Here is a 22,768-nt window from a genome sequence, read left to right as displayed (position 1 = left end):
AAGATACAAATGTTTCCTTATACAATGCCTAGTAAACTTCAAATTAAGACCCCAGTATCCTGACCCCTTGTTTGCTGATGCTGGTGAAGTTTCTGAAATAAAATGGTATTTATATTGCAGGAACTGAATGTTACCTGACATTTAGAATTACTGAATATTTTATACAACTAACTACTGTGAAAACAATTTTGGATGCATTAAAGGGTAGGCAGCAACAGAGTATATCATAAAAACAACTTCTATGTTAATTAAGTTGGCAAAAGCCTGGAAAATAGTTTATATTCTTTCACCTCATCAATAGACAAAGAACATACTGTAAAGACTACTTATTCTTATGAATAAAATCACTAGTAATAAATCATAATGGGAAGGAAAGATACATTCAGAACAAAACCTTGGGGAGGGCATATTTTATTAATTACTGGAACTAATGTAAATCCAAACTTCTACATTTGGATTTATTGGCTGAAATTGAGTTGCGTAACTTACACCATGTAAGTCTGCTGACATCATTAGCCTTGGCAGTTTTCCAGAAATTAAAAATTAGCAATTCCCCACCTCCAAAATTCCTGAGGGCCCCTTGGTATCCTGTTTTTGGTGAGAAAGCTGTGGGGGGTGCAGGACAAGGAAGTGGAGTCTTTAATTTAAAAAAAAAAGTCAGTGTATATCAAAGTACGTGTTTCACCCTGACAACTATGTGCTGATTTGACTGCAAAAATTTAGATGAATGAACAGCTTGCATCGGCTGTATGTATGTAATTCCTATTGATCTGTTATGAAGCAGATGTTTTAGCAGGAAAGAAGGGCTTACAACCCATCTGACAGTTACAGTCAGCAGAAGCAAAGTATTAATACTGCCCTTATGGTATCACACAAATATAAAAACTGTTTCTATTTGTCACAGGTGGATAGTCCTTGTTGCTAAAGCTCAGCAATGAATTTCTCTGTTACAACTAGTCACTTCAGGCAATACGATGTCCAGGATCTTGTTGGCGTCACCCCAAGCTCTGTCATGACAAGAAAAGGAGATGGCCTAGCCATGATTTCCATCATTGTGACCATTTTTGTTTTCTTGGCTATTCTCATCATCGTGGTGGTGCATCACGGTCCACAGCTACGAGCCGCCCAGACTACTCTGTGCCACGAGCCCCTGCCACAGGACATGGACTATGGGGTCTGCTTAATAGGCTGGAAGAAACTGGATTCCCAGAGAAATGGCAACATGCTATCTCCTCTGCCCCTGAAGGCTAACAGTGCCACTGACCTGAACACTCGGTGTGAATGTAGGGTGCCAAATATCATAGAGGTCACTTCCCTGTGAAAAAGCTTTTGGAGAGCTTACTCTTTTGGAGAGACATGTGGTGGCCCATGAGGACATTCTTTTGCTGCTCTTGTATGGTTGGTCTCCAGTATGTAGAACTAACGGAGGCATGATCACTCTTAGGTGCTCCTTTGTATTAATTTGAAACCTGGTTTATTTGGGAGAAAGGCTGATGAGACAACAAGGACAATGTCTAACATACAAGAAAACGCAGGGAACATATGTTTAGGCCCTACTCTGCAGCAGTGATAGCCATGAAGAAAAACACCCTCCTCTGCTACCATATTACCCATCCAGCAGCTGGGGATTTTCACCATCTACTCCCACAACATGGATTTCTAGAGCCTATGGTTAACCTGTTGAAACTAATTTATAATGCATTTCACAGATAACATCACTTATCTGTGAAATGCATTATAACATAGATCCCAGTGTTATTTGTAATGCAGATAGTTGTATTACTTGACTGTATGCTTCAAAAGATGATGTCTCCCATCAGTGGGGTCAACCTGGGTCTGTCACAGCTAAGAGCATCTTTTCCAGAGGTGTGACTGGCTTAATCCATTAGGTGGTCAACATTACCTTGAACTTGAGGGTTGATTCCGGCCTCTTTGTAGCTTCTTGGCTCTTCTTGGCAGCTGTGAGATATTCTTTGGATTCTCCCTCCAAACTTCAAGGTGTTTTTTTTTAATGACTGCTCAATAGTCTCCCCTGCCTGGGCAAGGTGCTGAGACATGTGGTGGTCATCCAGCTCCAGACATTCCTAAGAGAAATTAATTACCTGCAATAATGTTTACCTAAATCAGGTGAATGGATGCTGGGAATTTGTACTAGGCTGGATGCAGATGAATAAACTGAAGTTCAAGCCAGACAAGATGAAGTTTCTTTATTTTAAAAGCAAAGTTGACCAGAGAGATGCCATTCAGACTGTTTGGGAGGAGACGGAATGCCTGCACCTGGGGAGTTGCCTTTGCAGATGTTTGCTCACATAGCACTCATGGTTCAAGGTAACCTGTGGTAGGCGAGCAGAGCCCTTTCAAAGTATGTCTAGTTCTGATACATTATCCAATCTTACAACTATCCAGCCTCAGAAGGGTCCTGGAAGGTCGTGATTTCGCCCCCGCTGGCTCCACAGGAGGTGGGTGGGGGAAGCCTCCGAAGGGTTCTGGAAGGCACTCTCGGACCCTTCCAAGGCTCCCCCCTGCTGGGCCCTGGGGAGCGCTGTTTTAGAGTATTCGCTTCATAAGACGCAGACACTTTCCCCCCTACTTTTTTTTTGGGGGGGGAGTACGTCTTATAGAGTGAAAAATATGGTATTTATACCATGATAGTTTATTAGTTTGAAGTTTAACCATAATCAATTCCATCAATCTCATTTTACACATCCAGTACTTCAATCTTGCAACACTTTTTTCCTTAAACAATCCTACTAAACCCTTTAGGTTCGTAGGAAAACTTTCTATTTCAGTCACTAATTTTAATGGTGAAATTGAGGGACATAACTTCTCTGTATAGCTATCCCATATATTTAACATATTTCTTAAAAAGGGTTTTTTCATCTGATTTATTGAATTTCTTTTTACTACATTAAACAAGTATGTTTCTACATTCCCATTTATTTCTTATGATTCCATATCCTACCAAGTTAATTTTTCTTTATTATATATAATCTCTCCAATAAATCTTAATTGATTTGCTATATAATAGTTTTTTTCATTAGGTATACCTAAACCTCCTTTTTTTGGGTCTTATACCAATATCTTTTATTTATTCTAGATTTCTTACCTTGATTACAAAATCCATTAACTACTCCCTGCCAATACTAGAAATCTTCTTCTAACTGTATTGGGAGCATCCTGGTAATATTTTCATTGTAATCATAGCGATTCTCCCAAAACATGATAATTTCAATCTAGAATATTCTTGCAGTTTATCTTTAATATTCCTTTTCAGTTTATTTAAAATTTTCTCCTTTAATTTTTGAGTCATTCTAACTATATTTATACCTAAATATTTAATATGATTACACATTTGAAAACTAAATGTATTCATAAACATTTCTTGTTCCTGTATATTAGGGTTAAACATAACTATTTGTGTTTTTTGCCAATTAATAATTAATCCTGTTATTTCCCCAAATTTTTCTAAGTGCTTTTTAATATTGTCCATACTTTCTAATGGGTTTTTAATAGTCAATAATGAATATCAGCAAATAAATTAATCTTAATTGTATCATTTTTTCCTAATCCTTTAATTAATCCATCATTTCTTATTGCATTAGCTAGAATTCTATAACCACGCAAAACAATATTGGTGAAAGTGGACAGCCTTGTCTTCTACCTCAGCCTAGAGGAATCAGTTCTATTAAACCATCATTAACTATTACTTCTGAAGTATTATCAGAAAAATAATAATAATAATAATAATTTTATTCTACCTTAATTTATGTAAATTATTATTTGTGATGTGGTTTGTTATATGTTTCTTTTTTAAATGCATGTTGTAAGCCGCCTAGAGTGGTCACAATTGACTAGATAGGCGGGGTATAAATGAAATAAATAAATAAATAAATAAATAAATAAATAAATAAATAAATAAATAAATAAATAAATAAATAAATAAATAAATTATCTGAGTACAATTGATCTATAACCCCTCTAAATTTTTTGCCAAATCTCCAACCCCTTATAAGAAGTTTTAATGTTGGCCATTCAACACAGTCAAAAACCTTAAATATGTCTAATGATAAAATGGTTGCTTTTATTTTTTCCTTTTTAATAATAATAATTTATTGTCATTGTAAGTATATACACAGTATACCCATACAACGAAATTTCAAATTCATATATAATATTCAAAACTCATCTAGTTAAGTTATCCATTTGTCTTCCCTTAATAAAAACACACTGGTCTTCCTTAATATAATTTGCTATTAATCTATTTAATATATTTGCTAAAATAGCAGTACAAATCTTAGCATCTTGGTTTATTATAGATATGTGTCTATAAGATCCCAGATCTGTTTGATCCTTGTTGGGTTTTGCAATAAGAATCATTAATGAATGCTTCCAAGAAACAGGCATTGTCTCTCCTTCCATTATTTTATTATAAAACATTTTTAACTTGGGTATCAAAACAGAACTAAAATGCTTATAATATTCTGGACCCAATCCATCAGGGCTCGGTGTTTTGCCATTTTTCAACATATTAGTAACTTAAGCAATTTCTTGTTCTTTAATCTCTTCTAATATTCCTTTATCATCTTCCAATAATTTGATTTTTTAATTCTCGGTTATATAATTTATATAATTGAATTATATAATTTATATAATATATATGGAGCTTGCCTAAGGACACACAAATGGTAAGGAAGGACTTCCAGTTGGGTGGCGCTAGCGTTTGGCAGTGTTGAGACAGAGCTTTGAGAAATTTAGAGTTATAGCTGGTGATGAAAGGTAAATCCTTTCAGAATTTCCTACTTATGTGAGAGCTTCTCTGCTGACAACAAGCTTAGAGAAGAGGAGTTTGTGCTGCAGGATACACTTGGCGTCTGAGAACTGAGCAGTATTTTACAACTAATATACTCCCTCTCACATACACAAGATAATTTTCTATATTTTCTTTCATTACATTATTTCCTTTATATAATTTCTGAAAAAATTCATGAAAAATCTTCAATTTATCTTTCATTAAATTACAACTCTGATCTGTTCTGTCTTTAATTATCCCTATTGAGTTTTTTACTCTTCTATTTTTACACATTCTAGCTAATAATTTTGAATTTTGTTAGTAAATTCAAAAAACTGCCTCTTTAAATACAAGACGACCCTCAGTTTTTAGTCTAAAGATTTTAGACAAAAGTATAGTCTTATACATGGAAAAATATGGTAGTATATTTAATGTGATTATACCAGTAAGATAGATATATATATATAGAAATGGAAAAAAAGAAAAAAGAAGAGATCAAAAATAAAAAATTAGTCAGTATAGATGAATAAGGGAAAAGGGAAAAAGAAAAAAGAAATAATATATTAAAAAAAAGAAAAAAATAAATTTAATATTTAATAGGGGGGAAAATACTGATCAGTCTTCTTCCAGAAATCTGGTTGTTTCTGGTTCAACCTTCTATTTCTTTGCTTGTAGTTGGAGGTGACTCCTGACTTTCCTCTTCTTCTTGCCAGAGTTTCCAGGCCTTCAGCAATTCTTTACCTTCATCACAAGAGTAGATTTTGAACAGAACCTTGTATTTCCAAATTTTCAAAAAAATAGGATAACCCCATTGATATCTGAAGTTGTGTTTCATCAACACTGCTGTGACAGGATTCATAGATATCCAATTCAAAGATTCATTGCATAAATCCTGGAAGATCTGTATCGTATTGTCCCGATAGACTAGCTGGCCTTGTTTTTGTTTAATTATTCTCATAAATTGTTCTTTGTGTAGTTGAAAAACTTCAGAACCACTGGTCTACTTCTGGAGTTTTTTGGGTTACCCAGGGAATGTGCTCTTTCTATGTCTTGTTTAACCAGATGTTGTGTGTCTATTATGGAGTTAATCCAAGCTTTAATCTCTTTTTAAAGGTATTGTCCGTGTTGCAGTTGAAAATTCATTATTTTAATATTAGACCTTCTGAGGTTATCCTCTATGTAGATCAGCCTTTCAGTAGTTTCATTGATTTTTTAGTCCAAATTAGATATTTTTTTCTTGATCTGATTCAACTCTAATTCCAAGCTCTTTAATTTTGCTTTTGACAACTTTGAGCTCTTGTGAAACTCCTGAAATTTGATCTTGAAGTTTATTAATATTCTTTTCAATGGACTTGGCTCATCTCTCAGTTTGATCGTAGCCTTCAGACATTTTACAGGCCATATCTTTTACTCGTAAGCTCTTTCATTGTTTCTTGTTTATCCTTTTCAATTGTTACCCTCGTCAATCTTTCCAAACTCCGATCTGAAGGTACAGGTTTTTTTCCTCTTGTGTGTGTGTGGGGGGGGTTTGGCAGATTTATCCCTTCCCGCTGACATAGAGAGGTCTAATTAAGATTAATTATTGTTGTTATAAGCTTTTCAATAAGAGCAGAGCAGTACGAAAAATCCATCAGCTTATCGGACCCAAAAATAAAAGTAGTTTTCAGTTTTAAAACACCACAGTCCTTAGAGAATTTAATTAAGTAGACACATTCCTTATCTTTCCCTTCAAAGGTTTATGCAAAAAGAACTAGTTTTCCAGAAGAAGAAATGCATTTTAAGATCTTTTTACCATGCCAGCGATACGGAGGTTCAGCTCTTAGCTGGTCTTTCCCCCGAGCGGAAGTGACCCAGGGATTTCAATAGGCACCACTCTGCAAAGGCAGGGGCTGATCGGAACCACTGATCAAGAGCTCATTCTCATCAGGCAGAATGTTCTGTGTCTGGATGCAGTTTTGCTCCCTTTCATACACTGCATACTCCTGGTGCTGCTGCTGCCTTATATGTTGTAGGATAAGCTTGGACAGGAAGTGCTTATCACTTTCTTCCGAATCTGTAAAAAATAAAAGTTAATATGACTGCACATCAGAACAGAATGTGGAGCTCTGCTACTACCTGCCAAGAGGGCACCTATTGTAGATTTAATACAGGGGAAGCAACGGTATCTTTCCCACCCCTTTCTGTCACCACCCTAACGTGGAAGCTACATGTTAGGAGTGACATTCAACTTCACGCAAGCACAAGCTTGGGGATTTTGAAACCTCTCTGTAGAATTTATGGGAAGAAATCTTGTTGAGGAAAATCAGGATTCTATTAGGGCTACACTTGCATCACTTTCTCTTGTTCCAGGCAAGGTGGGCATTGGAGGAAGGTTGCAAACCTGTCTTTAAGGAATGAGAATCGAGTCAAGTTAGGCATGAAATAGACCTTCACTCTGGAATAAAAATTAAGCAAAAATCTGGAACATGAATTGAAATTGTATTGAGAAAATAATTTGGCCAGCTATACTTTGAGGCTTGTAGAAAACAATATACCAGCAGCGCAATTTGTGCAGAAACACAGCCCTTGAATGAGCAGCTACACCAACAATCACACTAGGGAGCTATGTAGATCTGTGTGACTGATCCGTAGCATGCAGTACATCTTGTGTGACTGTACATGACTATTTTTGTTAAGAAAGTACCTCTGTTTTTGACAAAGCAACAAACTGGGAAACACTAATTCTGATTTTTACTATCAAAAGCCATATTTTCTACTCTGCCACCATAAATTTTTCATGTTTGATCTGATAATAAAAATCCTTCATTCTTAAGCAGAGAAACGGTAACAGAAGGAAAGTTTCAGTTCTCTGTTTCAGTAAGAAACCCCCCCCCCATCTCTTCTCCCTTTCAATCAAGTATTCTGCTTTCAGGCTGACTTTGGGCTTTTAAGATGATGGACTACTATAATTTTTTACTGGTGCCTTGAGCAAATGGGTCCCTGAGCAAAAGATAGACACTTGAACAGACTTCTGAGCCCAGAATTTTTCTCTCAACACCAGAACTGACTAAAACAACCAATCCACCCACACTGCAATCCACATTTGTCCCCACTTCCCTGCTTTCTCCATTTCAACAGTGTAAATACTTGGACCAGGAGAGAATTTTAATAGTGGAATGGAACAGGAAGGGAAGAGGAAAGCAGACTCAGTCACCAGCTGTGGGAAAGAGAGGATTCAAACAGCAGCTAGTTTCCCTGCTGCCTTGCCTCTCACAACTGGAACAGCTTTAAATACAAGGGTTAAAAAAATTCTGCACATCAGCTCCAGCAGCTGCACCCACCTAAACCAATGTGAATGCATTTGATTCCAAAAGACTAGAAACCCCAGGAACAGAGAAAAAAACTATGCTTTGGCAGAGAAAAACTCAATGCTGATTCTCATTCACTTGTGCATCATGCAGTCAATGGAAAATAATACAAATCAGACCATCCCAGTCATTATGCAAAAAATATAACTTGCCAGCCTCCAAAAACCCATGGAAACATCAATCAAGTAGCGAAGGTGTCAGAAAATCAGGAAGTCAAGATCTTGTGGGATTTCTGGATTCAGACTGATAGACACCTTGAACATAACATACTAGACATAGTAGTAATTGGACGGAGAAATGTCCAGATCACTGACATTGCAATTCCAGGGAATGCCAGGGTTGAAACACACTTCAGTGTTCCCCATAGTCATCAGGGCTCTGGGAACAGTATCAAGAAATTTGATGCTATAAGCAGTTGTAGATCTCAGAAATCACACCATCAGAGCTACAAAAAACGGCAATATTAGGAACAGCATACATACTGTGCCGATATTTAACACATACAGTGGTGATTCGATTTATGAACATAAACCATTCCAGAAGATGGACGTAACTCAAAATGGTCGCAAATCCAAGCACCATGTCCTATAGGAATGCATGGGAATGTGATTAATCCGTTCCAGCCCCCCCAAATCCCCCCCCAAATAAAATAAAAATAAAACACTGCAAGCCCCATAGGAACGTGCTGGGGTTACAAAAAACAACACCCAAAAATAAACAGAGCAAGCCCTGAAGGCACTGGGGCTTAAAAAAAACCCAAACCCCAAAAATAAACATTGGAACAAGCCCCACGCTGGGACTGCAAAAACAACAACCAAAAAACAACACAACACAGCACAGAAACATAATCCCCAGAGCCTAAACCCACCCTGCAAAACCCATCCAGAACAGTTTTTAAAAAGCAAAAGGTAGCACCTTACCTTACCAGGCAGTCCAAAGCCTCCTCCGATTGCACTCACTCCCTGGCTGCAGCTGAGGTGGCGGGGCCAACCATGGTGGAGGGCGAGGCTGGGGCAAGTGGCCCGAGTGCCCCGGCCAGGCTCAGCCTCCGGGCGCCAGGCTGCCGCCGCCGCACACCCCATCCCTGGAGGAGCCTGTTGCGCGTCTGGGCCTGGCGGAGCCTCTCGCTGCTGGAGCGGCAGTGCCGGTACCGGAGCGGAAGGCAGCGCCGAAGGAAGCCGCCCGGCTGGGCAAGTGCCGCTGCCACCCAACGCCCTGTCCCCGTGGGAGCTTGTTGGGAGGCAGTGGCGCTCACCTGGCTGCGTGGCTTCCTTTGGCACCACGTTTGCGCCCATTGGCCGGGCCTGGTGGAGCTGAAGGAAGCCACGCGGCTGGGCGAGTGCCGCTGCTGCCTGATGGGCTCCGATGGGGACGGGCCATGGGGCAGCAGCAACCGCTCCCTTCCTTTCAAATTTGAATTTCCTGCCTCTTTCCCCTGCCTTTTGGGTTCGTAAGTGGAAGCTTTGACATGTGGCCAGAGCTGGTAGTGTAAGTTGAAATGGTCATAAGTATGTTGAAGCACCTCTGTAATTAGCTTTTTGGTTAAACTGTTATATACCAGTCAATGTTTTTATAATTTTCATTGACTGTGCCTGGTGTTTAATAATAATAATAATAATAATAATAATAATAATAATAATAATAATAATAATAATAATAATAATAAGAATAAGAATAAGAATAAGAATAAGAATAAGAATAAGAATAAGAATAAGAATAAGAATAACAAGAATAACAATAACAATAACAAGAAGAAGAAGAAGAAGAAGAAGAAGAAGAAGAAGAAGAAGAAGAAGAAGAAGAAGAAGAAGAAGAAGAAGAAGAAGAGGGAACACTGACCACTGTGCAAGGAAGGCTGGTTTATTTGCACAACTCACTACCCTACTATCTGTTGCACAGTGCCAATCACAGAAATGGTGAAAGGAATTTAGCACTGTGAGCCTATAAGGAAGTGCTTTTTAAACTGAATATACATTTGCTCTTTTTAGGCTTAATAACTTGATAGTAATGATATACATACTGATGATCTATTTCATGTGATGTTAGAGGTCAGATTATGTTGGCTCTATATTGCATTCTACCTGGCTGAATAGTTTAGTGAGTTAAGTATCAGGCTGTGGAGCCAGGAGTACAACTCCCTGCTGTGCCTCCTGTGAGAAAAGCAAGTTGCACAGTCCCTGGGTGGACCCAGGAGAAGCAGATGGTAAACCACCTCTGAGCACTTTCTGCTCAGAAAACACTGGAAAGTGTCACCATAAGTCAGAATTGAGTTGACAGCACACTATTGCTGCTGCTGCTGTTGTTGTTAGCTATTTATTGAATCCTGCCAAACTTTTTAAGCCAGTGGCCTGACCAGACAGGTTCTACTGGTGTCTGAAGTTACACTGAAATGGTGGGCAGCTCTGTGAGGAGGCAAATGTAATTCCATTGCTACTCCAAAACCAATAAATGGGCTATTAGCGTGTCCCTTACCATCATATATAATGAGCCGGTAGCAGCCAGAACAATCTTTAGATCTCTGTAGGATTTCTTCCAGAGTTCTGCAGAACAGCTTGGCTTGTTCCGTACGATCTTGCCGGCTGAAGGCAGCAGTTTCATCTTGGGACATGGCGTAGAGGGACAGCAGAGGGGTGGCATATTCTAGAACACAATAATTCATCTAGAGGAAGGTGGAAAAAGAAAGGTAAGTCAACACATAACTCTTATTGGCCTTTTCTCTCTGTGAAATCTTTCCTCAATCTTTTACCAGTCCAGATCTGGTTTACTACAATAGACAATTTAAATTAAGGGGCCAAAATGTGGTACTTAAGGGTTTAAACAAGCACTGAAACCCAGTAGCAAATTGCAATTAGAGCAGGCCCATTCAATTAATAGAATTTAGCTAGGTGTTGACTCACCAAATCCCACTGATTCAAAGGGCTTATTCTAGTTGTCACTTATGGCTGGATTTCAGCCATTGTGTGGCCGTCCAGGAGGACTAACTGCCTCTAAGTTAGGTTTCTGTGAGAATTGCCCATCTACAAAATTTAGCACCTAGCTTGGTGGTTCTTGACATGCTGAACTAAACCTCTGGGGATGATGGGTGTTGTAGTATACTTCATCTATAAGGCACCAGGGAAGGTTGGCACAGATAGAGCATACACACTTAGAATGAAGGAGTATTGCACTGCTTACTGTACTTTCACATAACTCTTATAACGGAAGTGTACAGCTGAAGCAGTTTCCCTGCCAGCACCTGCAGGGCTGGGTGGTAAAAATGCCTCAGGAAGAGGATCCATGAAAAGCCCAGGCCCTGATCAAAAAGGTATTCACCAAGGAGATTAGTAGTGGAAAGGGAAGTACAGTGGTGCCTCGCATTGCGACGTTAATTCGTTCCGCAAAAATCGCTGCAGAACAAAAATGTCGCAATGCGAAATAAAAAAGCCCACAGAAATGCATTAAAACATGATTAATGCATTCCTATGGGCTTAAAACTCACCATTCAGCAAAGATCCTCCATAGCGCGGCCATTTCTGGTGCCTCTTAAGCGAGGAATCCGTCCCAGAAAACAGCGGACGGCCATGTTTTTTTCCTGGCGGCCATTTTGAAACCACCAATCAGCTGGCCAGAAATGGTTGCTTTGCGATGACCAGTCATCGCAAAGTGAAAATACCCCATAGGGAACATTGCAAAGCGATCACTTTTGCAATCGCAAAAAATGCGTCGCAAAGCGATTCCGTCGCTAAACGGAGCGATCGCTAAGCGAGGCACCACTGTATCTCAACCTCCCACCATCCCAGCCATAAGATCCTAAAAAGGACACAACAAGATGGATCTGATTTGAACCTCATGGAAAAAACCTTCATTGCTGAATCAACGCTTGCTTCAGTGCTTCGTCAATAGAAATGCTCAACCTAGTGGATATGATACCCACCTATTCCTGCTACCTATCACATCTCTTCAACAGGTCAATGCCTTTAGGCAACATCCTTGAGCAAGCACCCAGCTGCATGGCTATTTGCAGATGAATAAGGCCAACACCAAGAGTGCCCGTTCTGCTAAGAGTCCCAATGGAAATTATGTAGGTAGCCGTCTTTGTCCTTTCTCTCCAGGAAGAATGGAAGGCTGCCAGGCACAAGTGCTCTTGTTTGGGATGGAATGACAGATACCTTGTTTGTATTGTGTCACTAAGAATCAATCGCTAGAATTCATTTGGATTTTAACCTCTGCCATAAGTCAGAAAGCATCTCTAACCAGTGCCTGCAAAAATATTATATGATTCTTTGGGATGGAGAAGGATATAAACTAAGGCAGCATCTTTAAAAACATTTTGGGAAGGAAAATCACCTTATCGCTTTGCTGTTTGAAGTCGTGAAGCTTCTAATTCAATTGTTTATTTTGTTGTCTTTAGTGTCACAATATCAATGGCCAAAATCCTACCCCTTCAATCCCAAACTTTGATAGTTTATATGCAATGCAACAGATTACAAACAAATCAGAAGACCTGTGAGACAGAAGTAACAAACTCTTTAATTACCAAAACTCTCCTCTTGCTGGTGGCATTATCAATTTTCTACAGGCACAATTTATGGAACAGGGTTTTGGCTCATGTATCTCAATTACTTGTTCACAGTATGTCTCACTGAGGAACGCAGATGATCTACCTTTAATTTTCATGCAATAAACACTTAAGATTAAGGTAGGAAAATATTTTGATAACTGGATTGGAGCAGGGAGAGGAGATTACTGAGAAACAAACCATTTGATCTTCACCACATATCCCATAAACACTGTTTTTGTAGCTTCTTTTTTTAATGCCAGCTTGATCCATTTGAAGTTCTGGGAGGTTGCTTATGAACTGAAGATGACTGTCCACCTTCTGCAGGTCGGCATACACGTCACAGCTGAGGGGAATCAGGATGTGCAATTTCCAAGTCTTCTCACAGTTCCGCAATAAGTTATGTTCTTTGTTGAACTCACGAATTGAGTCTTTGAAGCCTTCAAAGCAAAACCACAGAGAAGAGACAGCGGAGACTCATTGTTAGTGGTGTTGCCTCATTTTGTTGTTGTTTACAATCCACAGAGAGCTTATGGCTGGAGTAGGATGTGTGTGCGCCCACTACTCCCAATACACAAGCTATTCATGGGAAAATCAAGGTCTGGATGGACACTTGCCAAACAGCTGTTTGCACTGAATTTTATTGGGATGAGGAAAGGAAGGAAAAATCTGATAAATGGTACAGGATCCTGAACAGCTCAGGTTACAGTAGTGCTCCAGCTGGCTGCAGAACAATAAAAACGTTTCAGGTTTGTGACTGACGGCTGCCCTGAACCAAGTCCTTTAGTGCAATAACGAAGAAGGGGAACATTTCAGAAGAGAGAGAGAAAGCAAACCTCCCCTAATCTAATAACTTTGGTTAATATTACAACACTGCTTTCTAAAACTAGAGGGTAGTTGTTCTTGCGAGGACTGTATCAATTATGAAACTGAAAATTATCTACCCAGGAGGATGGTCTAGGGATCTCTGTCATGAGGTGCCTGTCTGCTGGGCTGAAGTCTCCCTTCCCTCCACTCTCCTACACATCACAAAGACGGAAATGACATGTCAAGCGCCTACTCAGCCCTGTAAAAGTTCAGCCGCTCCCAGCTTGCCCAGCCAAACAAATAACGTAGCAAATAACGTCATTATCCACAAGAAGTTACTTGTGGAGGGTTTGGTTATAAGTTTTGGTAACAAAACTTATATTTCAAAAATAATGGAGTGAGCAGTAAAAGAAATTATGCAGGTTTTAAGGTCAGAGCAGTTCCTTTTTAAGGGTGTTTTATGGAATTTTAGAGGCATTTGAATCAAAATTTTCAAGTTTTATGACACTCTGCCATTCTATTAACTTCCTACTCACTGCAAGAAAAAGACAGTAACAAGAGGAAGTAATGAAAAAGCTTAATAGTATTAACAATAACACATTGTGGAGGGGAAGGGAGAGGTTTGCAACGAGTGACACAACACATTTCTTCTGAACAAGAATTTTCCAAGCTCAGTACCTGCTCGTTTAGCCTGCCTGGACTTTGGCAGTCAGCAATACAAGAAAACAGACTGCTGACATTCAGAATTAGGTGAGCTACATTCAGCCCCAGCTCAGAGGTCTGACCCTTTTGAAGTTAGAAGATATACATTTATTAGAAATGGAGTCATATTGTTCCACCTATCCTACGTAATCATCTGCTCAATCTGCTGATTCTTTTACATATACAGGAGCCAGAGGTCCTAATGGTTTACAGTACCCTAGAATATGGAACAAGGCAACTGACACTTTGCCCCAGGGCAACAAAATTTAGAGGCCACCAAAATTGATAGATGAATCTACTGGGGAGTGTTAGAAAAATACATGAAAATACCTCCTAACTCTACAGTTGTGCCCCGCATGACAATGATAATCCGTCCCATTGAAATTGCTGTTTAGTGAAATCGTCATCATGCAAAATTCGTTTCCCCATTGGAATGTATTGAAACCCGGTTTAATGTGTTCCAATAGGGAAAATACCTTGTCATCCAGCGAAGATCGCCCATAGGGAAGCCATTTTGTGAGCACCAATCAGCTGTAAAAATGGCTGTCCTGCGAAGCACGGGTCTGGAAAACATGGGGGGGGGGAAATACCAGTCTCCTTTTCTTGGTGGTGTTGGGTCTCACACCCTTTCCTCATGGTGGAGTAGGTATGAAGGAAGAGTGTTGCTTGCCAATGGTAACAGAATTGCTAGTTGTGCCTCTGAGATAAAGTTACTGTACAAACGACAGATGGCTGCAACCAAAGGACTCGCTTCCCTTGACTCCCCCTCCTCCCCTTATTCCCACAATGTAAGGAAAGAGAGGCAGTATATCTCCCTCCCTCAATTTCCTCATGTCTGAGAACAGGTGAGAAGTACATGCAGCACCAAAGCCCAGTGGCCGAGTGAAGCAAGTGAGGTAAGGCAACTGAGGGTGTGATCACATGGGGAATTATATCACAATTTGTACTGCTTGTCCCAATGATCCCACAACATATGGGGAATTGCACTCCAGTCCAACTATGATCTGTGCCCAAGATAGACCATTTTGGCCCAGTTTTGGGCTTCTATGTTTTGGGGCTGTACTGGAGCAATTCTCTGGCAGACGGAAGGGTTGTTTTAAAGGAGATCACTCCCATTAATGCGACCTTTTCCTGTACAATCAGGCACAGGCCTTTGCAGCCATCTGATTGTACTCTTTGACACAAAAACTTCCCAGAACTCAGCACTCTTGTGTTATTTATTTTCCCTCCCCAAAGATTTACTGCAGGCTGCTCATTTTATACTGACTTTGTCTAATGAGAATTTGCACCGCCTGCAGTTTTCACTGTAACGGTGTTTCTATTTCAATTAGTTATTAATTTTAATATGATACCTGGCATTGGTTATTATATTCTGTTAATCACTGGTAGTTTTAAAGAGCTAAACAATAATCAATATGTAAAGGTTTAGAAAATATAGCAAGCACTAACTTTTAGTGTTTAACAAATAAAATCTATATTAACAAATATAGATATTGTGACGGACAGCTCACACGTCACTCCTGTCTGTCAGGTTAGAGCTGTGGAGTGGAAGCCTGTGATAGGACAGGAGGGGCGGAACTAACGGAACTAAAAAAAAAGACAGTTTGGGACAGTTAGGGCAGTTAGAGAGAAGAAGAGACAGAGATAGATAGAGAGATTGAAAGCATTAAGATAGACAGGTTAGGATTACGACAAGGACTTGGAAAGTTGGTGTATTTGAGAACTGAAGGAGGTAAAAGTAATAAGAGATAAAATAAACTGTTTGAATATTGTAACACAGTGATTAAAGTGAATCTATATAAATAAACATATCTAAAGTCCAAAGCACAAAAATATAGCAAGCACTAACTTTTAGTGTTTAACAAATAAAACCCTAATTGTATTAGGATCGAGGTAGGTAGGTAGGTAGGTAGGTAGGTAGGTAGGTAGGTTAGATAGATAGATAGATAGATAGATAGATAGATAGATAGATAGATAGATAGATAGATAGATAGATAGATAGATAGATAGATAGATAGAGAGAGAGAGAGAGAGAGAGAGAGAGAGAGAGAGAAATGCTAAATATATAAATGGAATTAATAATAAATATGTAGGCTTATATATATGTTAGTATACATGATTTCCGAATCTGAATCTCTGTGGTGTAGAATTTTGGGTGATATTATTTTTTGTTAGCAGCTAATAATGGAGGCTACTTACGAGGCAAAATGAACTTCAAATATCCAACATAGTATGACCACGCTAGTCCTTGGGCAACGTTACAGTTGTTCTGCTCATATATTTCAGAGATTTCTGCAGCTGAGGGGTGCTGGAGATAAAAGGGGGGGAAAGAAAAAGTATGCATTCTGCTATTTCTCCAGTCAGGTAGCAGCTCCCATCCAGGACCACCACACATTATGCTACCTCATGTATCGAAAAAGGAAGTGCCTCTTACTACAGTATCCCAAGTAAAGAAAACACAAAACTGACTAGCAGTTTAAGTTTTTATTTATGTTTCACTTCTTCAAGAGTCATCAGACACTGAAAAAAATATCTTCAACCCCTCTCAGCTATGTAAGAGAATCACAGCTTGGGTAAAATTTTATATTTTATTAAAAGTTAAAGTAGCAAAGCAAAGACAAAAGGGTCAATTTATTCAGCAGTGATTATAAAAACCAGTTTGGTAGCATAAGGAGTCTTTACAGAGCTCAAGACAGTGAGGTTGTCCCCACAGAAAGCAAAGAACAGCTAACTCTCTAAGCTATACTTACAGTCATGTATAGAGCTCTTCACAACAAATACAATGAGCTTCCTACATCATGACAATGATTCAAGACAGAACTAAACATCTTCCTTAAATCCCATCATCCCACAGTTCACTGCTGTAAGAGTCCACCAATCAGCAGGCAGCTCTGGTTTCAAATTGGTTTCAGCTACACTACCCAAGGCCAATTAACCATGTTCCAGGCGCAACTGTAATTCATCAACAAAACTCCATTCCCCCAACCATACCAAGGTCTCAAGAAGTTTTCTCCAACTCTCTTACCTTGACATGGCATATTGGTGTTGCACTGCTCCCAAAATAGTCAAGCCTAAGCTACTCAGCTTGAACATTTTACAGATTTTACAGACTTGATGTTGACCCCTCAACAACTTCACAGATGTTACCAACTTGATGTTAACGCCATAAACCATAATTTATTCACAAAGGTGGACTGTTGACACTCAGGAGACCTCAGCTGAATCCTCACTCAACCATGGAAGCTCACTTGGGTGTGGGAATGGCAATGTTTACTCCTTGAACATTTCACATACATCAACACTAATAGGGTTTTTGAGGGAAAGTCAAAAAGGAATGGGCAACTAAAATAGGGCTGAGGGCCTTATTTTCCCCTTCAACCACCGAGGACCAGGACCAGCCAATAAATAGCCCCAAATGAGCAACTCCCCCCGCAAAAGAATGTAGTCAGATGTCTATTTCCTGTTTTGATTATTTGGTTTGGGATTTTTTTTGTCCTGCACAAAGGGAGCAGAGACACACACCAGGATAAAAACTGCTGTTCCTTTATGCCTCCAGAAGCAGAAGAACACTCCCCCCATTTCTTAAACTGTTTCTGAGGGTTATGTGAACCCCTCAAGAAAAGATTTGGTGGGCTGTATGTGGTCTGTGGACCATGCTTGGCTCACAGGTGCTTCATAGATGAGAAAATCTTGAAAAACACATTGGAGCTAAGAGCCTAAAGAAAGGAATATCAGTCATCACACTGTTACTTAATTATCTGCCAATCCTACCTGAAGGCCGAATATGATACTCAAAAGCTGGCAGAGGCACAGGAGACTCAGTTCTGAATACAGTGGCAGCCCAACTTCTTTCAAGAGCAACCGATAGGCTGCCCCACACAGAAGCAGAAAAAGAGCATGCCTGCGTAAGTCCAGGGAGGCACTCAGGGCCTTGAGGTAGCTCCCGTAATACCTGTAGGAAAGAGATACATGAGGCGAAAGAACAAGACATGGATTACCATCTTGTCAGAGACTTCAGTGTGCTTCAGAGATGAGAGATAGACACCTTTGCCCCTCACAACCACTCCTGTTCCCCAACATCTCAGTCCTCTGTGTGCTTGCTCTTCCCACATCTGCTTTGGGGTGGGCTGACAACTACTGGCAAGCAGCAGGCAAACTTCCATTACAAATACTGGCAGCAGTGTCCATAGAATGAATATTATTTATACATCTCACCAGCAAAGATGCTGGTTGTGAATCCCATCTTCTTCATAAAGATGGAAGAAGTGCTCAAGCTAGAAGACCATATTCCCCAATGATTGATCTAGACCAAGACTTTCATTCAGCTCAGGAATGAACGTTGTTTGTGGTCTTTACTGGGGGCTCTGGTCTTGTCCACATTCCTCACCCTACCTCACTCTTATGGGTTTAACTATAGGAGAATGTTGGAGTTTTTAGTGCTGAACTCATCTGGTTTGAATGAAAGACCTCTGACATCCAAAATTTTAGAATGAAAATTGCATGTATTACATCCCCCACCCCCTTCAAACTTCATTTGGTCAGTCATCCCAACACTTCTTTCCTGGCTGGAATGTAGGCTTGAGATCCTTGCTGCTCCCCAGCTTTGCAGACTATCCAAGAGAAGAACCATGCCAGGTCTCTCTGGGCCAGGTTTGGCTCCCACAGATAATTCATGTTCTCTGTTTGTCTTTTTGTTGTTGTTGTTTTTTGTTTTGTTTTAGCTTTGTTTGATCAGATGCCTATGGTACTTTCAATCAGCAAAACCTTATCTATGGTTGAAACATAGTTCAGAAATGTGTTTTCTAGACTATAGTTCACAGTACCCACCAACCAGAATAGCCAGTAGCCATGCTGGCTGGAGGATTCTAGGAGCTATAGTTTAAATAAATAAATAAAACTTTTGCAAAGGCAGTTTGAACACCAACTGCTATGGCCACATCATGACAGCAACCATCTTTGCTTCCTGTTTTCTAGCAGTCTTGTCACCTGGATGTCAGATGGTGCACCTCTTCCACGAAAATGCAGATCCCCTTAAGTAGTGCTCCAACTTGCAGGGCTGTGAAATGGATGATAAGACGCTGGAGAGTATGATCAAGACTTTGTTCACTGAGGTAGAGGATGAAGACACACAGAGCAAGCAAGATGTATTTCATCAGCTGTGCCCAGTTTCCCCGAGGTTTGGGGATAACACACTGGGAGTGGGTTTCATCATTGGGTTGATCCTTCTTGTAAGACATCTGCAACATAAACAGTTCAGTTCTTCATGGGGCCAAAAAATACATTATAGACAATCCAGCATTAGAAGGAGGAATTCCTTACCTGCATGAAGTGTATGACTCACACAGCAGGAGTGTTTCTCACCTCACGTAACTGATAAACAACTTACATTGTTTTACAGTTGTTCTTTGGAAGCTAAACTTTTCAGATCTGATGTCTCAGACAGGACGATTGGCCTGAATATGTGTCTAAGCATTAATGTAATTACCAATAACCTGTCACTGGAGCTGCAATCACATTCATGTTGCAGACATGTTTGGTACTGCAAAGGATCTGGGATGTAGTCATTGCTACTGGGCGCGTCTGGTTAATACCTATGAGTTAGATTTTATGTATGAGCACTCTGAAGTGAATGAATTCCGTGAGGTTTATTTTCAAGTAACCATGTACAGAGGAATGCTGTAAGTATATATTCCCACAGTCCCTTTCAAATCTCATTTCATTTTTCAGCTCTATCTTATTTTCAACTATTTACCACAGCTTTCACTCAAGTTGACTCCACACATCAAAGGAAGGCTGTGTAAAAATAGACATCTAAAGTGACACTACACAGCACACGATTTTGCTCCAGAGTTAACATAAACTCATAGTAAAAGCAAAGCCCCACATTGCTGTGGGGCAAAAAAATAAAAAATAAAAAAAATAAACTGAAACAGCAGCTATTTTAATCCAGAGGTGGAGATGAGGTCACATGAGACAACAGGAGTAATTGTGCATTGAGGAAGAATAAAAACATGGTAGAGGATTTTCGCCTCGGTATCATCTCCCATACCTCTTCAGCCTCACTGTGTATCATCATGGTCTGCATCGAAAACCTCTGGGCTCAATCACAGCCCGGGGCTGTTAGCACTCAAGCGGTTACCTTACTCATTTCCCCTGTAGAGTTCTTCAGATGTCACACTAGAAAACCCACAAAGCTTGTCGGCTGGAACCGGAGGTACAGTTCCCTACTAACATGTAGATCCGCCCACAGATAACTGATCTGACTTGCCACATCCTGTGCTAGGTGAACGGGTCCTTTCTCTGCCCGTGGGACGGAGGGAGGGAGGGCTGCCTCAGCCTTCTCTTGCTGAGCCCTTCCTTACAAGCAAACTTTGAAAGCAACGTCTGGTTTGCTCTGTTTCACTTTTGAAGAAAATGTTCACCTTATTTTTTCAGTGCTTAAACGAGTCAACACTAACTTTCAAACAATCACAAGCTGCCGGAAAGGGTGAATTCGGGAGCACTATTCCACACTCTCCCTGGAAAAGACCCTGATGTTGGGAAAGTGTGAGGGCAAGAGGAGAAGGGGACGGCAGAGGATGAGATGGCTGGACAGTGTCACAGAAGCTACCAACATGAATCTGGCCAAACTCCGGGAGACAGTGGAAGACAGGAGGGCCTGGCGTGCTCTGGTCCATGGGGTCATGAAGAGTCGGACATGACTTAACGGCTAAACAACAACAAATTCCATACTCACCCTTACCAGTTGAAAGCAGAAAGGTCTTGTCGTTTGGGTGTTTGAAAATGGGCTTTCTTCCCCTGCTGCTGTGATGGCTGGGCACCGTCTGGTTCATCAGGGCAACATCTGACCTTCTTTGAGGAAGAAATACGTCTCTGATTTGCCAGCTGAGAAATCTACTAAGTTTTAGTAGGTGGGAAATGAAAAAAGGGTGTGGTTTATTCTAATATGTGCTTCTTTTTTGAAACTGGGAAAGGAAGATTTTAACATGATACTGAAAGGAAAACGATCAAATAGATCCTGTTTTGTTTTCCATAGACTCCTCAGAAAAGCATTCAGCCCTGGCTTCAGGGCATTCGTGTACTCTCTTCAAAAGTAGATGAGCTACTGGTGTTAAAGAAATGGAGGGAAAGGAGGAAGAAAAAGACAGCTGGCAAAGCCCAGGGTTGAAGAGGCACTTGCCACCTGGCCACTACTTCTTTTGATCCCCTGTCCCAACAACTACAGGTATAGGCATGCTAGAGTAAAACTGTGTTCCTGAAAATTAAAGGTCATGTTATTGGGAACTAGTTTCTTTCACTTTTACAGTACTTAAGAGCAGATACATCTCCTCTCTGCTACGGAGAGAAGTTCCTGCATTTTAAACTGAGAAAATACTGTTTTTCTGTGCTGTGCTGAAATCACATTTCTATTCCAGCTAACACCTGTCAATCTGTCATTTGAGAGCTGGAAGCCAAGTTGAAATCCACAAGCACCAGCAGAACTTCAGCAAAAAAGAGGAAAGCCAACAAAACTTGGCTCCCAGCTCTCAAAAATACAGAGTGCAAAAGGTCAACAAACTCTACCCAGCCACAAGGACAGGGGATCACTGCACACAAAAGACCAGCTAATGACACCTATCAAGTGACAGATAATCTCTTCTCCTTATCACAACAATGCACCCACAACAAAACACACTAATCACCCATCTACAGAAAAAGACAAAAGCCTATCTCACAGCCATAAATACTGCACTCCCAAGCCAACTACACCAGAGCACAGAGTGCTGGCCTTTGAAGATGTGAGCCACAGAGACTGGCGAAACGTTAGGAAGAACAACCTTCAGAATACGGCCAAAGAACCCAAAAAACCCACAACAGCTGTTAGATCCCGGCCGTGAAAGCCTTCGTGAATACATTAAACAGACAAGTTACCATTTTAATCCCCTCTTTACTGTAGAAACAGGCAGTAGCAGTCTGTCTCCATAAAGGCTCCAAGCTTTTCTGCATTCATGAAAGTGTGCTTTACATATGCTTTTGTCTGAGTAGATTTCCAGAAAAAGATAAATGGTAAAATCCCTTATTACTGCCAGCTCCTAGAGTACAGTAATTATTCTCTTTTAATAGCTACAAACTCAGTACTTAACTGCTGTTCTCTGCTGCAACAAATATCTTATGTTTTCTTGTGGAGGGAAGAGCATTGGGGTCTTAGTAAGCAGATGCTAGATCAACAAGATGGAAAGCTTACAAGCATTAAGGCAACAGTATCCTTTGTTACTATGAAAATAAAGGTGGAATTTTATTCCCATGCCTAGTTGCCAATATTTCCTGTTTTCCTTGGAGCTCCCTTCTAAAACCACGTAACCCACCAGCCAGTATCACATCTTGTCCCTAATTTAATTATCAATTGCATGAAAAAGTGTTTTCTCTGTGCAGACAATTTAATTGAATGAAGATCAAGCCCAAGTTATGAGAATGGAATGGAGCCAGTTTTCTCTCTCCGCCCTTCAGAAGCATATAAATGTCTGTTGCCTTTTGCCACACACCGGCACATGGCCTGACTTCCGTTTTCCCCTTGCACAACGCACTGGAATTTTCACATCCAAACAA

At 40.2% G+C, this 22,768-nt stretch overlaps 1 protein-coding gene across 2 annotated transcripts; it reads right to left on the bottom strand.

The window, feature by feature from the left end:
• Positions 1-4,746: 4,746 nt before the first annotated feature.
• Positions 4,747-21,128, bottom strand: STING1 (stimulator of interferon response cGAMP interactor 1). Of its 2 annotated transcripts, none has more exons than XM_078392526.1 (7): positions 20,919-21,128; positions 19,169-19,419; positions 17,954-18,134; positions 16,382-16,490; positions 12,875-13,113; positions 10,609-10,795; positions 4,747-6,842 (listed from the first exon to the last, which is right to left on the bottom strand). In XM_078392526.1, exons 2-7 carry the CDS (start codon positions 19,417-19,419, stop codon positions 6,649-6,651), a joined length of 1,161 nt encoding a protein of 386 aa, XP_078248652.1. In that variant the 5' UTR covers positions 20,919-21,128; the 3' UTR covers positions 4,747-6,648. The 2 variants fall into 2 exon arrangements, with proteins under 2 accessions (XP_078248652.1, XP_078248653.1); XM_078392527.1 differs by having other exon boundaries at positions 20,925-21,036.
• Positions 21,129-22,768: the final 1,640 nt, after the last annotated feature.

This window comes from Pogona vitticeps, chromosome 4 (assembly GCF_051106095.1).
Source record: "Pogona vitticeps strain Pit_001003342236 chromosome 4, PviZW2.1, whole genome shotgun sequence".
Classification (NCBI taxonomy): Eukaryota; Metazoa; Chordata; class Lepidosauria; order Squamata; family Agamidae; genus Pogona; species Pogona vitticeps.
This window is presented reverse-complemented; position numbering and strand designations above follow the sequence as displayed.